The sequence below is a fragment of the Mustela erminea genome, chromosome 14 (genome assembly GCF_009829155.1).
Source record: "Mustela erminea isolate mMusErm1 chromosome 14, mMusErm1.Pri, whole genome shotgun sequence".
NCBI lineage: Eukaryota > Metazoa > Chordata > Mammalia > Carnivora > Mustelidae > Mustela > Mustela erminea.
In genome coordinates this window covers 52,253,914-52,272,889 of record NC_045627.1, presented here as the reverse complement: position 1 = coordinate 52,272,889, position 18,976 = coordinate 52,253,914, and the positions used below count along the sequence as shown (strand labels likewise).

General features: G+C 51.2%; 1 protein-coding gene across 4 annotated transcripts in view; it reads left to right on the top strand.

Annotated features, from left to right (window-relative positions):
• The window catches only part of DRGX (dorsal root ganglia homeobox), a 32,131-nt gene extending 24,681 nt beyond the window's left edge, over positions 1–7,450 (top strand). For all 4 annotated transcript variants that reach the window (XM_032312859.1, XM_032312858.1, XM_032312857.1 and 1 more), the window contains exon 7: positions 4,358–7,450. In XM_032312859.1, coding sequence (XP_032168750.1) covers positions 4,358–4,623 — 266 coding nt within the window. In that variant the 3' untranslated portion in view covers positions 4,624–7,450. The remainder of the gene's footprint in view (positions 1–4,357) is intronic.
• Positions 7,451–18,976: the final 11,526 nt, after the last annotated feature.

Here is an 18,976-nt window from a genome sequence, read left to right as displayed (position 1 = left end):
AGTATTCAATACATTCCTTTTGTTGGGCAACGATCACGACCTCCATCTCCAGAACTTTTTCATCTTCCAAAATTGGAACTCTGCCCACTGAACAAGAACTTCTTATTTTCTCCTTTCCTCAACCCCTGACAACCACCATTCTGTTTTCCGTCTCTATGAATACACCTACTCTGGGCATCTCATGGAAAGAGACTCATGCGGGATTTCTCTTCTTGTGACCGGCTTATTCACTTAGCATAACATCCTTGAGGTCCATCTATGTTACAGATGTGTCAGAGTTTCCTTCCTTTTTAAGACTCAACATTTCTCCTTTGTATGCATAGCGCTGAGAGCTAACCACAGAGCGTCCCAGAGTCATTGGGTTCCTGGTCCTCAGTTTACCCATCCATCTGGTGTGGGGGGTGAACTAGATCATGGGCACAGACTCTGCCCCTTCCCATAGCCTTGGTTCTATGAGTTAATGTATTTCTCTTATGGCTGAGGCTGCATTTCGAGGACCAAGAGTGTAGTTATCGGTGGCTTTCTTGGGAGCCCACTGTGTGACCTTGCAGGCTGTGGATCCCAGGGAGAGAGGCTCTGTTTTGTCCCAGTGGCCCTTCTTCGTTCCATAGGTGGCATGTTCCTCACCGAGTCACAGACTGTTTAACTCCCTGCTTGATGCTTACATTGGAGCAAAGCCTCTCTGGAGGCAAGAAGCAGCCTGACCCTCTTGGGCTGCTCTGATGCGGGGCAGGCTGCCTGGGGCAGATCCTGAGGACTGTGGTCCCTCCCAGGTTGCTGACGGTCCACAGCTCCAGGCAAGCTCCCCTCAGACTTTCAGTACATACCCAGCTCAGGCTCCCCAGCCTCCTCTTGGGCCCTCCTCAAATATGCCTCTTCCTAACATTCATTTACAATTGAAAGTAGTGTTTCTGATTTTTAAAGAACTTCACTTTTCTTGTAGAAAAATGAGAAGGATTCTGAACAGACACAGAGAGGAAAATGCCCAGTATTCCCATCGTTCTTGGTGTATGGTCCCCTCACACATGAGCTCCCTTTGGGAAGGAGACCTGAGGGGACCCCTGCCCTTGCATGGGTCCTGGGGCTCATGGCACAGACACTGTCCCCCAAAAGGCTGCCCCTCCCCTGCTGAGCTGTCACTGGTGTTATCTGTGTGTGGCTGTGCTGAGTGAGGGCTGTTGGGAAAATGGACTCGGGACTTGACCCAGTGTGACTTTCTGTTTGTTTCCTGCTGCTGGAAATAATGCGAGGCTAGAAGCCCACCAGGGGTGTGGGGGCTGGGACCTGGGACCTGGGATCTTTGTAAAGTTGGCCTTTGTGATTTGTCCTATGCTCGTCCTAGGGTCTGCTACTGGCTGTATTGACTCCCAGTCAGAACTGAGGTAGGAGGCCGCAGCTCTGTTTCCACCTCCTCTTATTGTGCCAGAGAACTGAAACACCGCCGGAAGGTTCTGGTCCCACCTCTCAGTAAACTGTACAAACTCAGGCCTGAAGTCTCAGTGTCCTTACCTGGAGAGTGGGGATGAGTAATGCCCACCCCTCAGGGTGGCCGGGACGGAGACAGGGGGCCACCGTGGGGGCTGGTAAAGGTGAGCGTCCTTCTGTCTCTGAGCAGGCTTGGAAAAGAAGAGAGAGATGCCCCAGTGTGTTTGAGGGGAGAGGGAAGGGCCTGGCCCTGGCATGGGGAAGCCTGTCCCCATGAAAGGAGGCGGGAACATCCCCGTGGATGTTGCCGAGGCTGCCTCATGACCACTGATCCTACAAACGGGCACTAGGGCTGATGGCCCTCCCCGACTTTTTCCTTCGCTGGGTGTTTTCCAAGGGCCTGGCCTGTTTCAGGTACTACGCTAGGTGTTGGGGACAGAGTGCTGAATGAGACAGGAAGATACTTAACCTGTTGGGCGTCTGCAGTCTCTTGAGGGGGAGAGACAGACAACAAACAAGTCAAGAAACCATCAACGATCCCCCTACCATTTGTGGCCAAAGCTGTGGGATTTGAGCAGACCGGAACGTGACCGGGAGCTCTAAAGAGAGAGAGAGGTGTGAGGAGACTATTCCAAGGCACAGGGCGGGGCTCTTTACTCACAGGCTGAGCCCAGGGAAGCATCCAAGCGGGAGCGGAATGAGCGCTCTTCTCAGACAGAGGGATGCAGTGGTTGAGGAGGAGGCCCCCTGCCTGGTGAGGTCCCACTTGGCCACTTACTATTCACCCTCAGTCTCCTCATCTGAAAAAGGGGAGAACTCTGGGTAATACAGCTTTCTGTGGGCTCTGCTGTGATGCTCAGGGAGCATGTGAAGGAAGTCCTTGCCAGCGCATGGGAAGGAGGAGAACACAATGCCGACCCAGTCATGCAAGGGCTTGGAGGCCACTGGGAGGAATTCAGATTCATTTGACAAATAGGAATTTTGGTTCCCCGGTACAACTGATCCCTGGGTCTGCTTCTTCCAAAGCCGGTGAGCACTTTCAGAAAGAGGTGAGGGACAGGATTTGTGGTGCCCTCCCTTGTCAGAAGGTTGCCCACCCACGTGCAGCCAGTGGGCACGGTGGACCCAGGTCTCAGGCCTTAGGGGTAGGCACTAACCCCCAACTGCCCTTGGCAGGATCATGGTGGTCCATCTCTGGCTCCCCTGGGGGACTCTGGCTTTGGAGCTGGCCTGGGGTGACTGGGTGGGGAGGGGCATGGAGCTGTGGGGATGGGCCTGTCCGGCAGGGATCACACAAGGTGGCCCACCACTTGTCCTGTGTTGGGAGCTCAGAAAATCTCTCAAAGTATGTCATGCTGCCAACTGAGTCTACCCACCAGGTCTGGGGGCAAAGTCTGTGTGACTCTTGCCCCCACACCTGCCTGGGGTCGGCAGGTGGAACACATGGGTGTCCCTCAAGGAACAGGGGTGGTGCCAGCCCTGCTGAGCTCTGCTCACGTCTCCCCTCAGAACTCAGATGGGGCAGCAAGACCACGAGGTTCCAGACTCTCCCCATCCTCCTCCTCCACAGGCTTGCCCCCTCCCCACACATAACATTCTCTGTTTGCCCCCATCTTAGGAATGGCCCCTCTGTTCATTTGGATGTGGAGTTGAGCCAAGCCACTTACCCCGAGGACTGCTTTACCCCCCAGCCTTCCCACTCTGTCCCCGATGCAGAGAAGCCCGCAGCACTCTCTACTCTGACCTGCTGAGGTTTCCTTGCCCTGAATTCTGCAGTCTGGTCTTGATGACCTGGACCTGCCTGCTTCTGCCCTCAACTGTGGTCTCTGGCTTCGGTCAGTCTAAACACCCTGTTATTCCCTGAACTGGTGACTTCTAGTTCTATGTCCGTGCCTTTGCACTGCTCTTCTCCTTGGCTGCATGCTCTTTTCTGTGGCTGTCACCCTGATGAATTGCCCTCAGGTCTCTGTCAAGCACCATCCGTGTTTTCCATAGCATGTGTCACCACCTGCCTTTGTATCAGGGACTCAGGGTTCCGGTGTGACTCTCCACTAGACCTGCACTGGTGAGGTCGGGTCCTGCTGCATTGTTCTTGGTGGTGGTCACTAGGGTCTAGAAGAGTGCTGGGTGCTCACGGAGAGTCGTTGAATAAATGCATGGTTGAGGATGACCCATCAAGAGGGAGGACCCTCAAACTGAGCCTGGCAGAGGGGTGAGCTCAGTGTGTGTCTGGGCTGGTTTATACCCTCTGGCCAGCTGGTCAGGGGCCATGCCATTGCTCCCAAGCCCCCCGTTCCATGCATTGGGCCTATGCTAAGTGCTTTCCAAACTGATTCCTTTAGAGGTTCTTAAAACTCAGTTCACAGTGCCCTGAGGGTCTCCGTTAATTTTTCATGACTCTCTTGGGCCCTTGGAAATACCTAACAGTTTTGTTCATTAAATGATTAGGTCTAAGCAGCTCAGTGAGTATTAATGTCCTGGCAACTTAGGAGCCGCTTGAAAAATGGTGGGGCTCCCTTTTGTCTTCAAAGGTTAAAAACGTCCCTACAGTGCCCCCGTGAGTTCTCATGGGTGTTTCAGCACCTAGTTTGGGGAGTGTGGGATTTCTTCACTGGCTCCTCATAAGGATCCTGGGAGGTAGGTATCTTCCCATTTTGCAGAAAGTTAAGCCAAGACATTGGCCTAAGGCCGCCCAGTTGGTCTGTGAGGAAGCAGAACTGGTCAGGTCTCCCCAGCGCTCTGATGATTCCTTGGGTTATCAACCAGATTTCTTGCACTGGGCCCATCTCTGGGGTCCTGAGCACCTGTCATGTCACTTCTCCCTTTAGGATCCTGAGCCAAAACAGAATCGGTTGGCCCCCTCACCCCCAATCATGTCCCAGGAGACAGAATGTAGGCACTGATGCCAGCCTGTTGTTTTTCCTCCTTTCAGGGGGCCCACTGTGCTCTTGCTGTGTCCCAGACCCTATGGGGCTGTCTTTCCTTCCCACCTATGGCTGCCAGAGCAACCGCACGGCCAGCGTGGCCGCCTTGCGCATGAAGGCCCGCGAGCACTCCGAGGCCGTCCTGCAGTCGGCCAATCTCCTGCCCTCTGCCAGCAGCAGCCCCAGCCCCGTGGCCAAGCCGGCGCCCCCGGATGGCAGCCAGGACAAGAACCCTCCCTCCAAGGAACACAGTGAGGGGGACAAGAGTGTATGAGGGTCCCGAGTGTCCAGGCCCGAGGCGCCCTCCCCCCACCCCCTGCTTCTTCCAGCCTCAGCCCCTGTGGAAAACTCTCCAAAAAGCAAAGGAAGTTGCGGCCCAGGGCCTCCTCATGGACTCAGGAAGGGACGTGAGACCCGCAGCTCCCTTGGCATCTGGAGAGTGCCTCTGGAGTCCTACCGGCGGGGCTGTGTTGTCCTGGCTTCCGGTGACAAGTCCCGATGGAACTCGTGGGCACCGGAGACCACTCTGTGGTGAGACCCCTGGGGTTTCCATCTGGGCCCAGAAGTGTTGGAAGGAAGTAGAGCTGCTCACCCCCTCACTTTCCTGTCCCTTTCCTGGGCCGCCTTTGAAGGTCTTAACCAACCCAAAGAACTGTGGCGTGGGTCATCCTTGAGAGACGCCCCAGGCTGAGTCTTGTGCTCTAAAGTGGGACTGTGCCCCTTCCATGAAGAACCAGGAGATTGGTGTAATCCCAATGAACTCTTATGGCCCTCCACCGAGATTAGCAGCAATGCCCGCCCCCTTTCTCTTGTTGAAGGATATTAGTGGTAGGCTGAGTTAGTTTATAGAGGGTGAGAAGACATAGGGTGCAGAGGGGTAGGCACAGCCTGTCCTGGGGGGCGCCCGACTGGGCACTTCCAGCCAGGGAGACTGGGCCAATCAGACAGGCCACGAGCTCTGTGAACTGGGGCCACCATCGTGACGAGCAGGCACCGAGCCAGTGTGGGCTCCCACAACGAAGTCCCCCTGCTGGCCCCACCTCTCTGGACCAGACCTCTAGGTTGGTGGACAGTTAACCAGTGGAAAGCAGTCCTCTGATCTAGAGAACGCCAAGGGTCCTTGGAGCAGGAGAAAGCTCCCACGAACATCTCCGACATCTGTACACATCTGGATGAACGACCTTTCCTCAGGTCCCTGGCACATGGAGGGGCTTCCCCAGTGGTGTTATTTATTGATTTATTTGTTTTACAGAAGGAAAAAAAAAAAGGTAGGAAACAAGAGGAGAATGGGGTATGCGGAGAAATGGAGCACGCGGAACAGGACTTCCTTGTGGTGTGAAGAGAATTCATTCCAAAGGGCCACATTTCGTAGAGATTTCAGTTTCGACCTCCTGGGTGTGTTTTCTCTCATGTGGATAGTAAACTCGAAGAGATCCAAGGGAAAATGTGCAATAGCGTGAGCTCTGTCACTCCCTGTCAGGGGGTTTGGTACCTGAAAGGTTGCGGTCTTGAACGGCTTACTGATGGCGTTTCCATGCAAACTGTTACTGCTTTTATGACAATTATTTTCCTCTCAGTTATTATAATCAACATGTTCCACCTTCGGATCGCCCTGCTCCCCTTGTCACCCCCCCCCCCCCCCACCTAGAAGCCCCCTCACTGGTACTCCCTGAGTGTAGTGTGCCTCGTTTCTGATGACCGCAAAGCATTTGATAAAATACACTGTCTCTTTAAAAAGAAAAAAAAAGTCAGATCTTTCTTCCTGCTGTATTTTGCTTGTTGAGTACCAAGATGAAACGATTTGCCAAAAAGCGGCAGAGTTGCTTCCGTTTCCCTGTAATTACGAATGTTGGGTTGAACGCTGTAAGCTCAAGCCCTTATGTACACTAACTCTTCAATCTAATTGTTTGATTAAACTCGTATTTCCTCCAGAAAGGTACATAAATAAGTGAACTGTTGAGCAAATTAAGAATACTTAACAGCATTGCATCTGAGAAGTAGTTACGCTGATTAAATTTTGTGTCCTTGAGGACTTTCAGGAAATTACTTTTGATCGTCAATAACACAATTAAGTAAACTACACACACATTAGCATGAATAATTGATAAGAAATTATGTATTACCACGAAGCACTGATTTAATAATTCATGAGGCGACACTCTAGTGACTGTGCAAAACTGGATAACATCGAAAAGTCTGCCTGATGTTACTGAAAGAAAGGAGAGAAATCAGCACCAGACCTCTGCAGACACACCGAGTACTTAGTTTTGTTGTACAAAGGCAAAAAGTAACCATGCATGATGTAGTTTCTGTTTGTTGAAATACCCGAATAAATCTAGAAGAGTTAAAAAGAAAGTCAGAAAGAGCCCAGGGTCTCTCTCTTTGTTCCTCCTGGCCCTCGGACTGCAGGCCGGAGTGGAGAAAGTGTCTCTGCTTTGGCCTGCACGCAACTGGAGATCTTTCCGAAGCTTCCAGGCGGAGGGCTCTGTGGCCTTGGCTCAGGAACCTTTGAGCAGATGCCAGGACAAGACCTGGGCTCTGTGTAGGCCGGAGCCTCCCCCTGAGTGCCAGCGCCTGGGGGACTCTGTCCTTCTGTCTTGGGACAGAGGGACCGATGGATGAACACGGCCTCGCTGGATCCCCTTCCAGACTGTCCTGGATGAAGTCTCCTTTCTGGCAGTGAGAACGGCCGTCGATGGAGCCCCTGCAGGTCGTCCCACCTGCAGAAGTTCATTACATGACTACAATAAGGCCGTTGGGCTTCAGGCTGGGAAGGAGGCACGGGTCCCGGGGATTGATTGATTGATTGATTGATTATTATTATTCATTTATTAGTTGCAGCCCTTTGAAGAGCTTTCCTTAATGCACTTCGGGTTATGGGAAAGGAATTGAAGTCACGACAGGGTCAGCAGCCCTCCTCGTTGGGAATGATGAACTGCTGGGGTGCGGATCAGCCACGGGGGTGGCAGGGAGCTGGAGGTGGGCAGCCCTGGGATAGGACAGGATGCTCAGAGGCTCCCTTCTCTGTCCTCCCGTTGCGCTTTATTTAGGAATACCCAGCGCTTCGCCTCTCGATTGCATTGATCTTCCTTATTAATAAATAATCCCCATTTATTAAATTCTGCCACCATCTCATTGCCTGGGAACTTTTCAGAGGTTCATTCATTTAATCCCAGTGACCAATCCACAAGGCGAGTAGCATTATCCCCATTTGACAGACGGGCACGGCAAGGTTGGACAAGTTTTCCAAAGTTACATGGGTGGTGGCCTCCAATAAGAAAAGAGAGAGCTTGGCTTCCTTCTCTGTCACACAGGGAGAGCTAAATCAATGAGTTAAAGAGATTAACTGGGCTCAGTCTTGAAGCCCCAAGACGGGGTAACTAGGGCCAGTTTGTGCAGGTTTGACAGGGAGCGTTGAGGTCACTCAGTTTTGTCTTTGCTTGCTGTCTGTGGGCTTTATCCTATGCTAGCCTGTGGAGGGGAGAACAAGCCACCCAGCATCTCCCTCTCCTGGGTCCATCCTGGCAGGGGCAGAGGTTAGCCTGGCCCCATTTCATCTGCCCCTGTGCTAGCACGCTCGGCCTTTGCCTCTGTGCCATCCTGTCCAAGGGCAGGCCCAGCAGGGATTCCCAGTGTTGGTGGTGCCCGGAACTTCGGGACCTCTCAAACGGCTTTTCCAGCAAGAAGGGCATCAAGAAGGGACCAACCATTCCCCATCACAGAAACTCTCTCTTCTTAATTTTCTGGCCTCACCAGGAAAAGAGAAACTTTTATGACTTCAGAACCTCACTGGAGTGCTCTAGAGAGCTCCTACTTGTTCAAAATCCCAGCTCTCATTGGCTGTGTTATCTGGGCAAGTCATTTAACCCCTCAGTGCTTTGGTTCTCCCTTACGGAAAATGAGGATGATAATGGAACCAGGCTCATAGCATTCTTTGACGATGACATGAGTTAATTGCTCAGTGGTCACGGGCACGGAGGAAGTGCAGTATAAATGCTAGCTCCTGTACCACCAAGCCCGAAGCATCTCAAGGGCTAGAAGGCCTTTGGCAGGTAGGAAGCTCATGTTCTCAAGAAGGAAACTTACCCGAGGACACGCCTTCCCCTGGAGGTCTTACTCTCCCACATCCCACAGAATTCACTAAGGAGGTGGGTGTGTATCTTGCCGGCTGGGTCTTGCGTCCCTGAGAACTTGGATGGGAACCCGTGGTGCCTGGAGGCAGATGTAGGCAGCCCGGTGGGGTGGGGGGTGGGAGTGGGGGTGGTCAAGGGAAAGAGAACGTCTCCGTGAGGGCTCTATCAGTGCAAGTAATAGGAACCGCTAAAGGCAGTTTAAGTCAAAAAGTGATCTTATGAGGAGGATACAAGGTATGCCATGTAGCTCAGGACGGCTCAGGTTCTGGCCCTGGGCTCTAGTGGGCCAGGTGCCAGGGACCAGGGGCCATCAGATCTGCCCTTCTGCTTCTCCCTGTCTTTCTCCTGCAGCTCTGCCCTCACTGCTCTGCAGCTCATAGAGCACCTGGCTCAGGCTGACCCTGAGGCAGAGGGTCACTGCGGTTTTGGAGCCTCTGCTAGATCCCCAAGAGAAGGGATCTGCTTGAGCCGGCTTGGGCCAGGCATCCACCTCGGGTCCTAGCAGGTGTGGCTAACTGTGTCTGCTTGGCTGTGCCCTGGAAGCAGGGACAGCATTTTCAGATGGGAGGTGCATGATCCGAAGTGCGCGCGCTCCCGTGAGACCGTGCTGGAGGCACACAAGGGCACGGGTGTGGTGGAAACAAGCCCGGCGGAGGCAGGTCAAACCCGAGGATGAGACGGGGCCTATCAGAGACTTATAATATTTGTTTTAAAAATGATAACACAGCTCCATTTCTTGGCCCCACTCTTGGACACAGCCAGACCTCAGAGAACCCAGCATGGGTTGGTTTTCTCTCCGGGACTTGGCCAAGCACCCTGATCGTGATCTCATGTCCAGCATGAGATACTGCAGGGTCAAGGTGGAGGGTGGGCGATGGGGGCGATGCCTGGGCCCCATAACCAAGAAGCTCGTGGATCCCAGGGCTGTGGAACATTCCAGGTGTTCCCTTGTGCCATCTCCAGCTACCTGCCCAGGTCTAACCCGCACACTCCAATCCGCCCCGTCCCCTGCCTGCAATGACATCAAAGCTCTGGACTCTAAATCTGGGCCCTGGGGCCCTAATACCCCGCAGTGCTATACTAGGACAGCGAGCTGAGTGCTGTCTGGTAGGCCCCAGGCATTTCTAGTCTTTGTGTTCAAGAGGAGTAGGTGCTTCCTTCCCCCCAGTCTAAGCAGTTCTCCTGGACAAGCCAGGCCCAGATGCTCCCTCAGTCCCATGGCAAGAACCAGGATTCAACCCTGAACCCACTAGGAAGGACATTTTAGAAAAGGGCCTGTTCTTGCTTGTACATGGACTTTTTTTTTTTTTTAAGATTTTATTTATTTATTTGATAGAGACACAGCGAGAAAGGGAACACAAGCAGAGGGAGAGGGAGAGGGAGAAGCAGGCTCCCCACTGAGCAGGGAGCCTGACATGGGACTCGATCCCAGGACCCTTTGGTCATGACCTGAGCAGAAGGCAGATGCTCAATGACCAAGCCACCTAGGCGCCCCTGTAGATGGATTTTTAAACCACCTTTTTCTGAGTCACCTCAAAACAAAGCAAGGCATGCTGGTGGAAAGCAGCATCATCTATGTATCCTAGAAGCAGCTAGGGTCTTCTCTTTGCATTCTGTAGGACAGGGCCAGGGAGGCTGGGACTCAAACTGGAGCCTTCTCTTGCTGCTGCTGCCTGCCATCTGCTCTCAGCCTTCGGAGCTGGGAGGTTGGCCCCCGAGGGACCAAACACCTTCTCTTCAGAGCCTGGCTCTGTGCAGGAGATGGGCTCCTGCTAGTTAGTCCTCTTCCTTAGGTCTTGGCGGCCTGCCTTGGGTTCCCTCGACTCTGCTGGCTCCATCTGGGCTCCAGAACTGGGCCAGCAACCTGGGCACATGGCAGTGCTGGGGCTGTGGCTGCAGACCCTGGCCTGGGTCGGCTGGGTGCCCCAGATGCCATGGAAACCTGTATCCTGGGATGCCTGTGCTGCTGGTGGGAAGAGGTTTGCCAGCTGTTGAATGGCTCTGAGGTCCCGCCTGGGGGATCCTCCAGCTCCAGCAAAGGATTCAGAGAGCATGGGAGGTGCAGGATGAATTGACCCAAGCTGGGAACCTACAGGGTCAAGGGCTGCCTGGGCAGTGCCAACAGGGCTCGTGTTCCTAAGGGGCAAGGCCGCATCCTCTGGTAGCTTTGTGCCTCCACTCGGCAGAGAGGAGCAGCCCTGGCCCCACCCCCTGGTTCTGGAGACTCTGCTTTGAGGCCCAGTGCCCCATACATGGTAACACCCCAGTGGGGTCATAGCAGCGTTGGGCAGGCAACACTATTAGCTGTGTGACATTGGGCAAGCTACCTGACCTCTCTGTGCCTAATTTCTTTATCTGTGTTGTGGAAATAATAATCCTAATTTCAACTTCATGGGGTTGTCGTGTGGGTCAAGGGAGATGATGCTTATGAAGGCCATCTGCGAACAGCTCTCAGGAGAACAAGGTCATTGGCAGCACAGCGAAACCATACCGCCTGAAGCCTCCTTTTGTTGCAGCAACTGGGGCCTGGCCAAATGCAGCCTAACAGCGGAGAGGGAGCCTGTGGCCAGGAAGTGAATCCTGAGGATCCTCCCCTGAGTTTTGCGTGCCTCATGGCCCCTCCCTCGCCCAAGGTCTGGATGGGGCAGCGAGAGGGGCTAAGTGATGGTGTAATGGTTGTATCTGTCAGCACTGGCCAAATGGTTTTTCCAAGAGTCAGCGAGCTAATGGCCCTGCAGCTTGGAGAGAGCTTCTCCTAAGTGGAGCACTTTATCTACCGGGGAACATAAGAGCAGCATGGCCCCAGGCCGCCAGGACTCAGAGAACAGCTGCTCCCCTGGCAGCCTTGAATGAGCGCCCCATCCCCACTGGCTTGCCTCACACCTGCTGCCGCTTGTCAGTTTGCAGGTGGCAGCTGAGGTGGCTGTGGGGGGAGGGGCGTGGGAACTGGGGGGCGTCATTGGGCCTGGCCTTGAATCCAGAGCCCTGTAGCGCCCACGGGCTGTGGGGCCTTGGCCTTTGGTCTCTTGCCCTCCACATGGCTCAGTTTCTTCATCTGTAAAATGGGGGCATTGACGATTAGGCAGGATGAGTCACCATGCCTGGCACTTGAGGATTACTGCTACAAAGGGGGTAAAAAAAAAAAAAAAGTTTTTCTAGGTGATGACAATGAAGAGGTTCAGACTGATGAGGGAGAAGAACCCTGTGGTCTGAGGGAGAAGCCCTGGCAGGTGGAAAGGGATGCCAGACCGCCTGCAGGGAGCCTGGGGCACCAAGTGTGCTGTGCAGACCCGCCCTGACTTCTCCCTGGAGGCATCACGGAAGGCCCGAATGTCCTGCCTACAGAGGTCGAACTGCAACTTACACCTTATAAAACGGGCTCTGTCTCCAGACAGCTACACTACAGCACAATTTCTTCGAGTACTTCGAGACTTTTAAAAAAGTCTTTTTGTTATAAACCAATTTTAGACTTACATGCAAGTTGCAAAAGCAGTAGCGTTCCTACCTATCTGTTGCCCATTTTACCCCGGAGACACGGTTTACATAACCCTCGTGCAATGATCAAAACAGGACGTTGATATTGGTACTATATTATTAACTAAATTACAGACCTTGATTTGGATTCCAACAGTTTTTCCATGTACTAGTATTTTTTGAGGGGGTGGCTACTGAAATCTCATCACCTGTGTATTTTCCTGTCACATACTACAGTCCAGTCCAGAACTATCCCATCACCTCGGAGACGGTTCCCACCCCTAACCCCTGCAACCCCTGATGTTTGCCATTGCTATACTTTTCTCCTTTCAAAACTGCTGTATACATGGATTCACAGAGTGACTGCATGTGTTTTAAAAACCAAGAGTTAAACACGATGTGCTATTCATGATGATTTAAAACGTTACACAGAGAGAGTAAACATTAGCTCGATACAACATGTCCTCTCAGGGGCTCCGTCAGATAACATATAGTGACATTTATGAGACAGAGGAAATGTATTTTTATTAATTTATTTTTATTGTGGTTAAATACATGTAACATAAAATTTATCATCTTAACTATTTTGCAGTGCACAGTTCCATCGTCTTAGGTATATCCCCACAGTTTTGACATATACTTGTGCAAATAATCTCTAGAAGTTTTTCATTTTGCACAGCTGGAGCTCTCTATGTCCATTAAACAACAGCCTCCCCCTTCCGCCAGCCCCTGGCAAACCTGGTTCTACTTTCTGCTTCTTTTCTAAAGATTTTATTTTATTTAATTTGAAAGATTTTATTTATTTATTTGACAAAGAGAGAGAGAGAGAGAGCAATCACAAGTAGGCAGAGAGGCAGGCAGAGAGAGAGGGGGAAGCAGGATCCCTGCCAAGCAGAGAGCCCAGTGTGGGGCTTGATCCCAGGACCCTGAGATCATGACATGAGCAGAAGGCAGAGGCTTAAATCATTGAGCCACCCAGGCGTCCCTAAAGATTTTATTTTATTTATTTGAGGGGGAGAGAGAGATTGAGAGAACAAGTAGGGGGAGAGGCAGAGGGAGAAGCAGACTCCCCACAGAGCGGGGAACCTGACATGGGACTTGATCCCAGGACCCTGGGATCATGACCTGAACCAAAGGCAGAGGCTTAACTGACTGAGCCACCCAGGCACCCTACTTTCTGTTTCTATGAGTCTGACTACTCTAGGAACCTCATGTAAGTGGAGTCATGTGGTCTGTATCCCTCTGTGGCCAGCTTACTTCACTGAGCATAATTCCCTCAAGGTTCATGCATATTGTAAATGTAGACATAAGTTCATCCATATCATAGGTCTGTATTGGAATATCCTTCCTTTTAAGGCTGAATAATATTCTGTTGTATGCATACATCACATTTTGTTTGTCCATCCGTGATGGATGGGTACTTGGATTGCTTCCGCTTTTTGACTAATGTGAATAACACTGCTACCAACACAGGTGTTCAAATGTCTTGTCAAGACTCTGCTTTCAATCCTTTCAGAGATACGTCCAGAAGTGGGATTCTGGATCATATGGGAGCACCAGGTTGGATTTTTTTGAAGAGCCACCATATTGTTTACCACAGTGACTGCACCATTTTACATTCCCTCCAACAGTGCACAGGGGTTCCACTTTCTCCATAGCCTCATCATCACTTGTTAATTGATGGTGGCCATCCTAATGGGTATGAGGTGGTGGCTCATTGGGGTTTTGATTTGCATTTCCCTAATGATTAGTGATCTTGACCATCTTTTCATGTGCTTGCTGGAGGAAATTGTCTTTGATGTGAAAAAGCCTTGCTGATTGGGTTTCTGGAAAGGATTGAGCAGGTGAATGTCAAGTTGACTTCGGTGATGTTTTATTAACTTTTTGGAATAGTTGTCAAGAGGAGATGGAACACCAGTCTGTTTGTCTGTGGCAAGCTATGGGTGCATAAATTTTCTCTGCATTTGGATCATTATGCTACAACTTACAATCACATGGTAAGAAAAAAAGGAAGCGAGGTACGTTGTATTTCTCCCTCTTGCCGACTTTTCCTCTACAGTTTCTCTCTGTAGAGGTGCCCATTGCTACCTGGTTCTGTGTCTCCACCCAGAGATGTACAGAGATATGCAAACCTCTTTTCACATAAATAGTCATGTATCCTACACACTGTTTAGTCTGCGCTTTTTTTCTCTTAAATACATATTTTGGGGAGAATCATATATTAGTGTGTATGGTTCATTACGTTGTATTTCTCCCTCTTGCCGACTTTTCCTCTACAGTTTCTCTCTGTAGAGGTGCCCATTGCTACCTGGTTCTGTGTCTCCACCCAGAGATGTACAGAGATATGCAAACCTCTTTTCACATAAATAGTCATGTATCCTACACACTGTTTAGTCTGCGCTTTTTTTCTCTTAAATACATATTTTGGGGAGAATCATATATTAGTGTGTATGGTTCAGCTTCTGGAATGTGCTTCTGAAGTCATTCCTTACGTCTGTATTCCCTCCTTTAGGCACCTGACCAGTGCTTTTTTACTAGTTTATTCCTTGCACAGATGGATATCCCATGCCTCGACTGGCCCAAGGAAAACCAGTATGGAAGGTGAGGTTTGTTGGTAGCAGTGTGCCTGGTTTTGATCTTCTCCTGTTTTAATTCCAGTTAGAAACTTGATTTCCCCCCCTCTACATCTTGTTTTTGGAAGATGATAAGGTCTAGTGCTCCAGTATAACACAAATATTGCTATATTGCTAAATATATGCTATGAAATAGACTATTTAGATTAAAATATCCACTCATCAGCTGATGTTCCAAGGTCCTACCTTGGGCACAAGAAAGTTGATTTAGGAGGTTTACAGTATAATATGTGAAAATTCTGCTCATGGGAGTGTTGATGTCTTCATGTCAAGAGCCAATGCAAAGAAGAGCAAAGCCGAGAGGACTAGAGTGTTGGGAGAGGAGTGGGGAACACAGGCTGAGAGTGGACGGGAGGGACATGTGAGCCAAGGTCAGCTTTACCCTGGGCAGGGAAGTCTTGGCATCTGAAAGTTTGCTGGGTTGACGTTGTCTGTTATTATAAAAATAATGATCACTGGTGGATACCGTCGATGAGCCAGGAAGTCTACCAGATGCGGCCCATATATTATTTATAATGTTCACATGGATTGACAAATCTTGTCAAGGTTTGTTTGTTTTTCTTACATGACATTTGAAAAAAGCAAGGAGGTGGGGGAAGGAGAGCATCCTGCCGGCTGCAGAGCTGGTCAGTGGATTGGACAGTGCCCTTTCCAGGCAAAGGTGGGCCCTGAGCCCTGCCCACTCCAAGGCAGGCAGCTTGATTCCCTGTCAGCTGATGGGGGGGACAAGGCACCCCACTTTCCATCCCTCCGAGGCTACTGCGGGGATCATGCCCCTCCCTGGGAGCAGGATGGGTGTCCGAAGCATGGATCTGAGGGGCTTCCCAGAGTGTGGGCACTGCATTGGCCCCAGCCTGTGAGGTCACAGGACACATCTGCACAGCCATCGCGTATGCCTGGCTGCCTCAGCCCATGGTCACCAGGGCCTTCCTCTCCTCCATCCAGTTATTGCTCTTGCCCCATGGCCATGAACTCCTGGCTCTTGGCAGACTTCAGCCCCTGTCAGTGTCAGCGTCCAGCAGGTACCCTGCCATAGGTGATGGGGGAGAGCCGAAGAAAGGGACTGTTTTCAAGCATGTAGGCAGTGTAAAGGGAAGCCAATAAGAGGTGGTGAAGCCTGGAGGGACTGGTCCTGCCCCTGGGCCTGGTGGGATGGGAGGGCACTGGAACCAGTGGGTCCTGTCACTTGGAGAGTGCAGCTGGATAGGAGCACTGGGCCTGGGGAGAGGGGTCCAGACGCTGTCATCCCTCAGTCTCCCAGCGAGAGAGCCAGGGGAATAAATATTCCTGGCCTACTTTCCTTCTGCTCCCCATCCCTGCTGGTTCTCCATCACTCAAACAGAAGTCAGAGGGCAAAGGAGCTCCTCGATGTAGCGGTGGAAGGATGTTGGAGGGCAGCGGGAGACCAGGCTGCCCGCCATCCCTCTGGTGCCCTTGACATGTGGGTCTGATTCCGTCTTCCACTGTCCCGGCTGGGCCACCTGTTGTTTTCACTGCCACAGGGAGGAAAACTTGACCCTAGCCAGTCATTTCCTGACTTCCTGGGAGGCATATGTATGTAGCAAAATGAGGACAAGATGTGGAAGAGAGGTGAGATTTCTGGGAGGTCCTGAGCAGAGTAAAAAGGGCCATTGGGGGCCCTTCTGTCCTATCTTTGGAGCACACCAAGGCTGTCCAGCACCCTGACTTTGTTGCTTTCCAGACCTCCAGCTTGCCCTGTCCTTCCCTTGCAGTTTAAGTGGTCATCAATTACTCATGGAAATGGATGGCGTGACTATGCTCTCGCTTTCATTAATGTCTATCTTTTTCTCCAGATGTCTCTTCAGAGCTGACTCCCCATTGCTAGTCCTGGGCCAGAGGACTATGTTCCTTCTGAGCTCCTTCCTCCCAGGAACCAGTTAGAGCAACAGTTGCTCTGGGATGAGCCTGGGTAGGGAGGGGGAGCCCTGAGGACAGAGAGGGACCCCAACTGCCATCCAAGTTGGGCTGGCTCATTCTCGTCCTGAAAAATGTGGTCTTTTTCTCTGTTGCTCTGTCTCCTTGGGTCAACCTCTCTTGTGCATGCAGGGATGGGGACATGGCTGGAGGAATCCTGGGAGAGAAGAAGGTCAGGGGACGATAACAGGACAGGGCTGCTAGCCACATCCATTGCCCCATTTTCTCCAAGGATCTTCACTGTTTTTTTTTTTTTGAATCTACATTTCCATGTTTATAGGAGAATTAAGGAGCAGATGTGGGGTTGACCCAAATTCCTGAATTCCTTGTTACTTTCTGAGCATTTTGTATGGCTGGGGGAAATAGAACACATCTTGGGAGAAAATACTGCATCTTGTAAATGAACTTCTTCCATCCCCCTCTCAACCTCCCTTTCTTCCCTCCTAGCTCCCTTCCTTCCTCTCTCCTTTTTCCTTTACCTTCTTGGCACTCTGGCTTCCTCTCAGTCAGCAGGATCCTCTGCCTGGCAGCCCTGTCTTGTTATCCCCCTCACCCACATGTAGGGGGTATAGCAAGCAGCTTCTAAATAGACCCCCAGGGATCCCCACCTCCCATTTAATCCTCTTCCCTGGAGTGTGGTCTGGATTTTGTAACTCATTTCTAATGGATAGAAGTTATGCATGTGTTTTGGTTTGTCTCTTTTTTCCCCCATTGTTCATTTGTTTTGTTTCTTAAATTCCACATATGAGTGAAATCACATGTTATTTGTCTTTCTCTGACTGGCTTATTTCACTTAGCGTAATACCCTCTATCCATCCGTGGTGGTGCAAATGGGAAGATTTCATTCTTACTTATGGCTCAATAATAAACCTGTGTGTGTGTATCACATCTTTATCCATTCGGCTATTGATGGACACTTGGGCTGGGATGTGTCTTGTCAGATTAGGCTATGAAAAGATGGTGTCTTCCATCTTGGGAACTGCTCACTTAGGGTGTGGGGGGTGTGTGAGGAAGCCAGCTGATGAATCATGAAGCCATCCTGTGGAGAGGCCACATGGTGAGGAACTGAGGGAGGCCCCAGGGCAACAAGTACGAGGTTCAGAGGCCCCTCTAGTCACCTTGCAAAAACCCTTCCCCAGGAGCCTTCAGATGAGACCACAGCCCAGGTTAACAGTTTGATGGCAACCTCATGGGACACCTTGAGGCAGACACCAGCCAAGCCATGCCCAATTCCTGCCATACAGAACTGTGAGACAATAAATGTTGTTTTTAGCTGCTAAGTTTTGGGGTAATCTATTACACAGCAATAGTTGGGGAGGCCCATTAAGGCAAGGAAAGGAGGACCTGGGAGTGCGTTAGCAGCAGGATAGCAGGAGTCCTGCCTGCCTTCAGGAGGGGGACAAGGGAGCCATGTGTCTCTCTCCATGGCTGTGGCATCATCTGACAGCCTCCCCTGTCTCGGAGCTGATACCAGCTAGAGCTAAATGCCAAGGCTGAGGGATGGTGGATGACTTTATTGGGCTGGGGGAGTCTGGGGTCCCTTTCCTTTTATTATTGACGGAGCTCAATGTCTATTTTATTAATAATACATGCCTAGTGGTGATGTCTATGAATGAATGTTTTTCTCCCACGTCTAATTGTTCTGTCGGGCATCCCTCCTGTAGATTTATCATTCCATCTTTTCTTTATTTGGTAGTTTTATTGCCAGTGATTAGTAATGGCAGCAGTTGGAGTCCTTCTTTATGGGAAAGATTCATCTCTGTTTACTAATGGGATGAATCTGGAATGAGGAGGCTTGTCTCGATCCCTGCCTCCATTTAGGAGAACTTAGAGTCATAACACCCCTGGGCTAACTTCCCTCCCCTTCTCCCAGCACCATCTTGTAACATCACATTCTTAGGAGACTTTCCAAGCTGGGGAGATATCCCTGTCGCAGACCAGGATTGTGGGCCATTTGCTGGTGTCCCAACACACAGTGTGAGATTCCTTGTTGCCTCTCACCCACAATTGCTGCCTGACCATCCCATGTCCCAGGGAGCGTGCTTTCTAACTTTCAGTTAAGGTGACCTTCTGGTGCAGTGCCCTTGATGACAACCGTGCCTCCAGGCATGGCCCAAAACCTGCAGGACTCAAAGCCAGGGTCCAAGGTGGGCTTCTCCTCCCTGGCATGACCTGCCTGGGCATGGTGCATCTTTCCCGACGCCCTTGTTCCCCGTCAGATTTCTGAGAGCTGAATGAGTTATGAAGCGAACCTCTTCTGCTTTTCTGGAGGAGGGGGAGAGCTGCAGGTGTGAAGCAGCTTGAAAGTGAGAAGTCTGTAGGGAGAAGCACATTTCTGTGGGTGAATGTAGTTATGTCTGCTTGCGGGGAAAGTGGAGGGGCTCCCACTGCTGGGCAGTGCACTGACCTTGCCAAGGCTGGTTCCCCAGAGGGCATCCGGATGCCTTTCCGG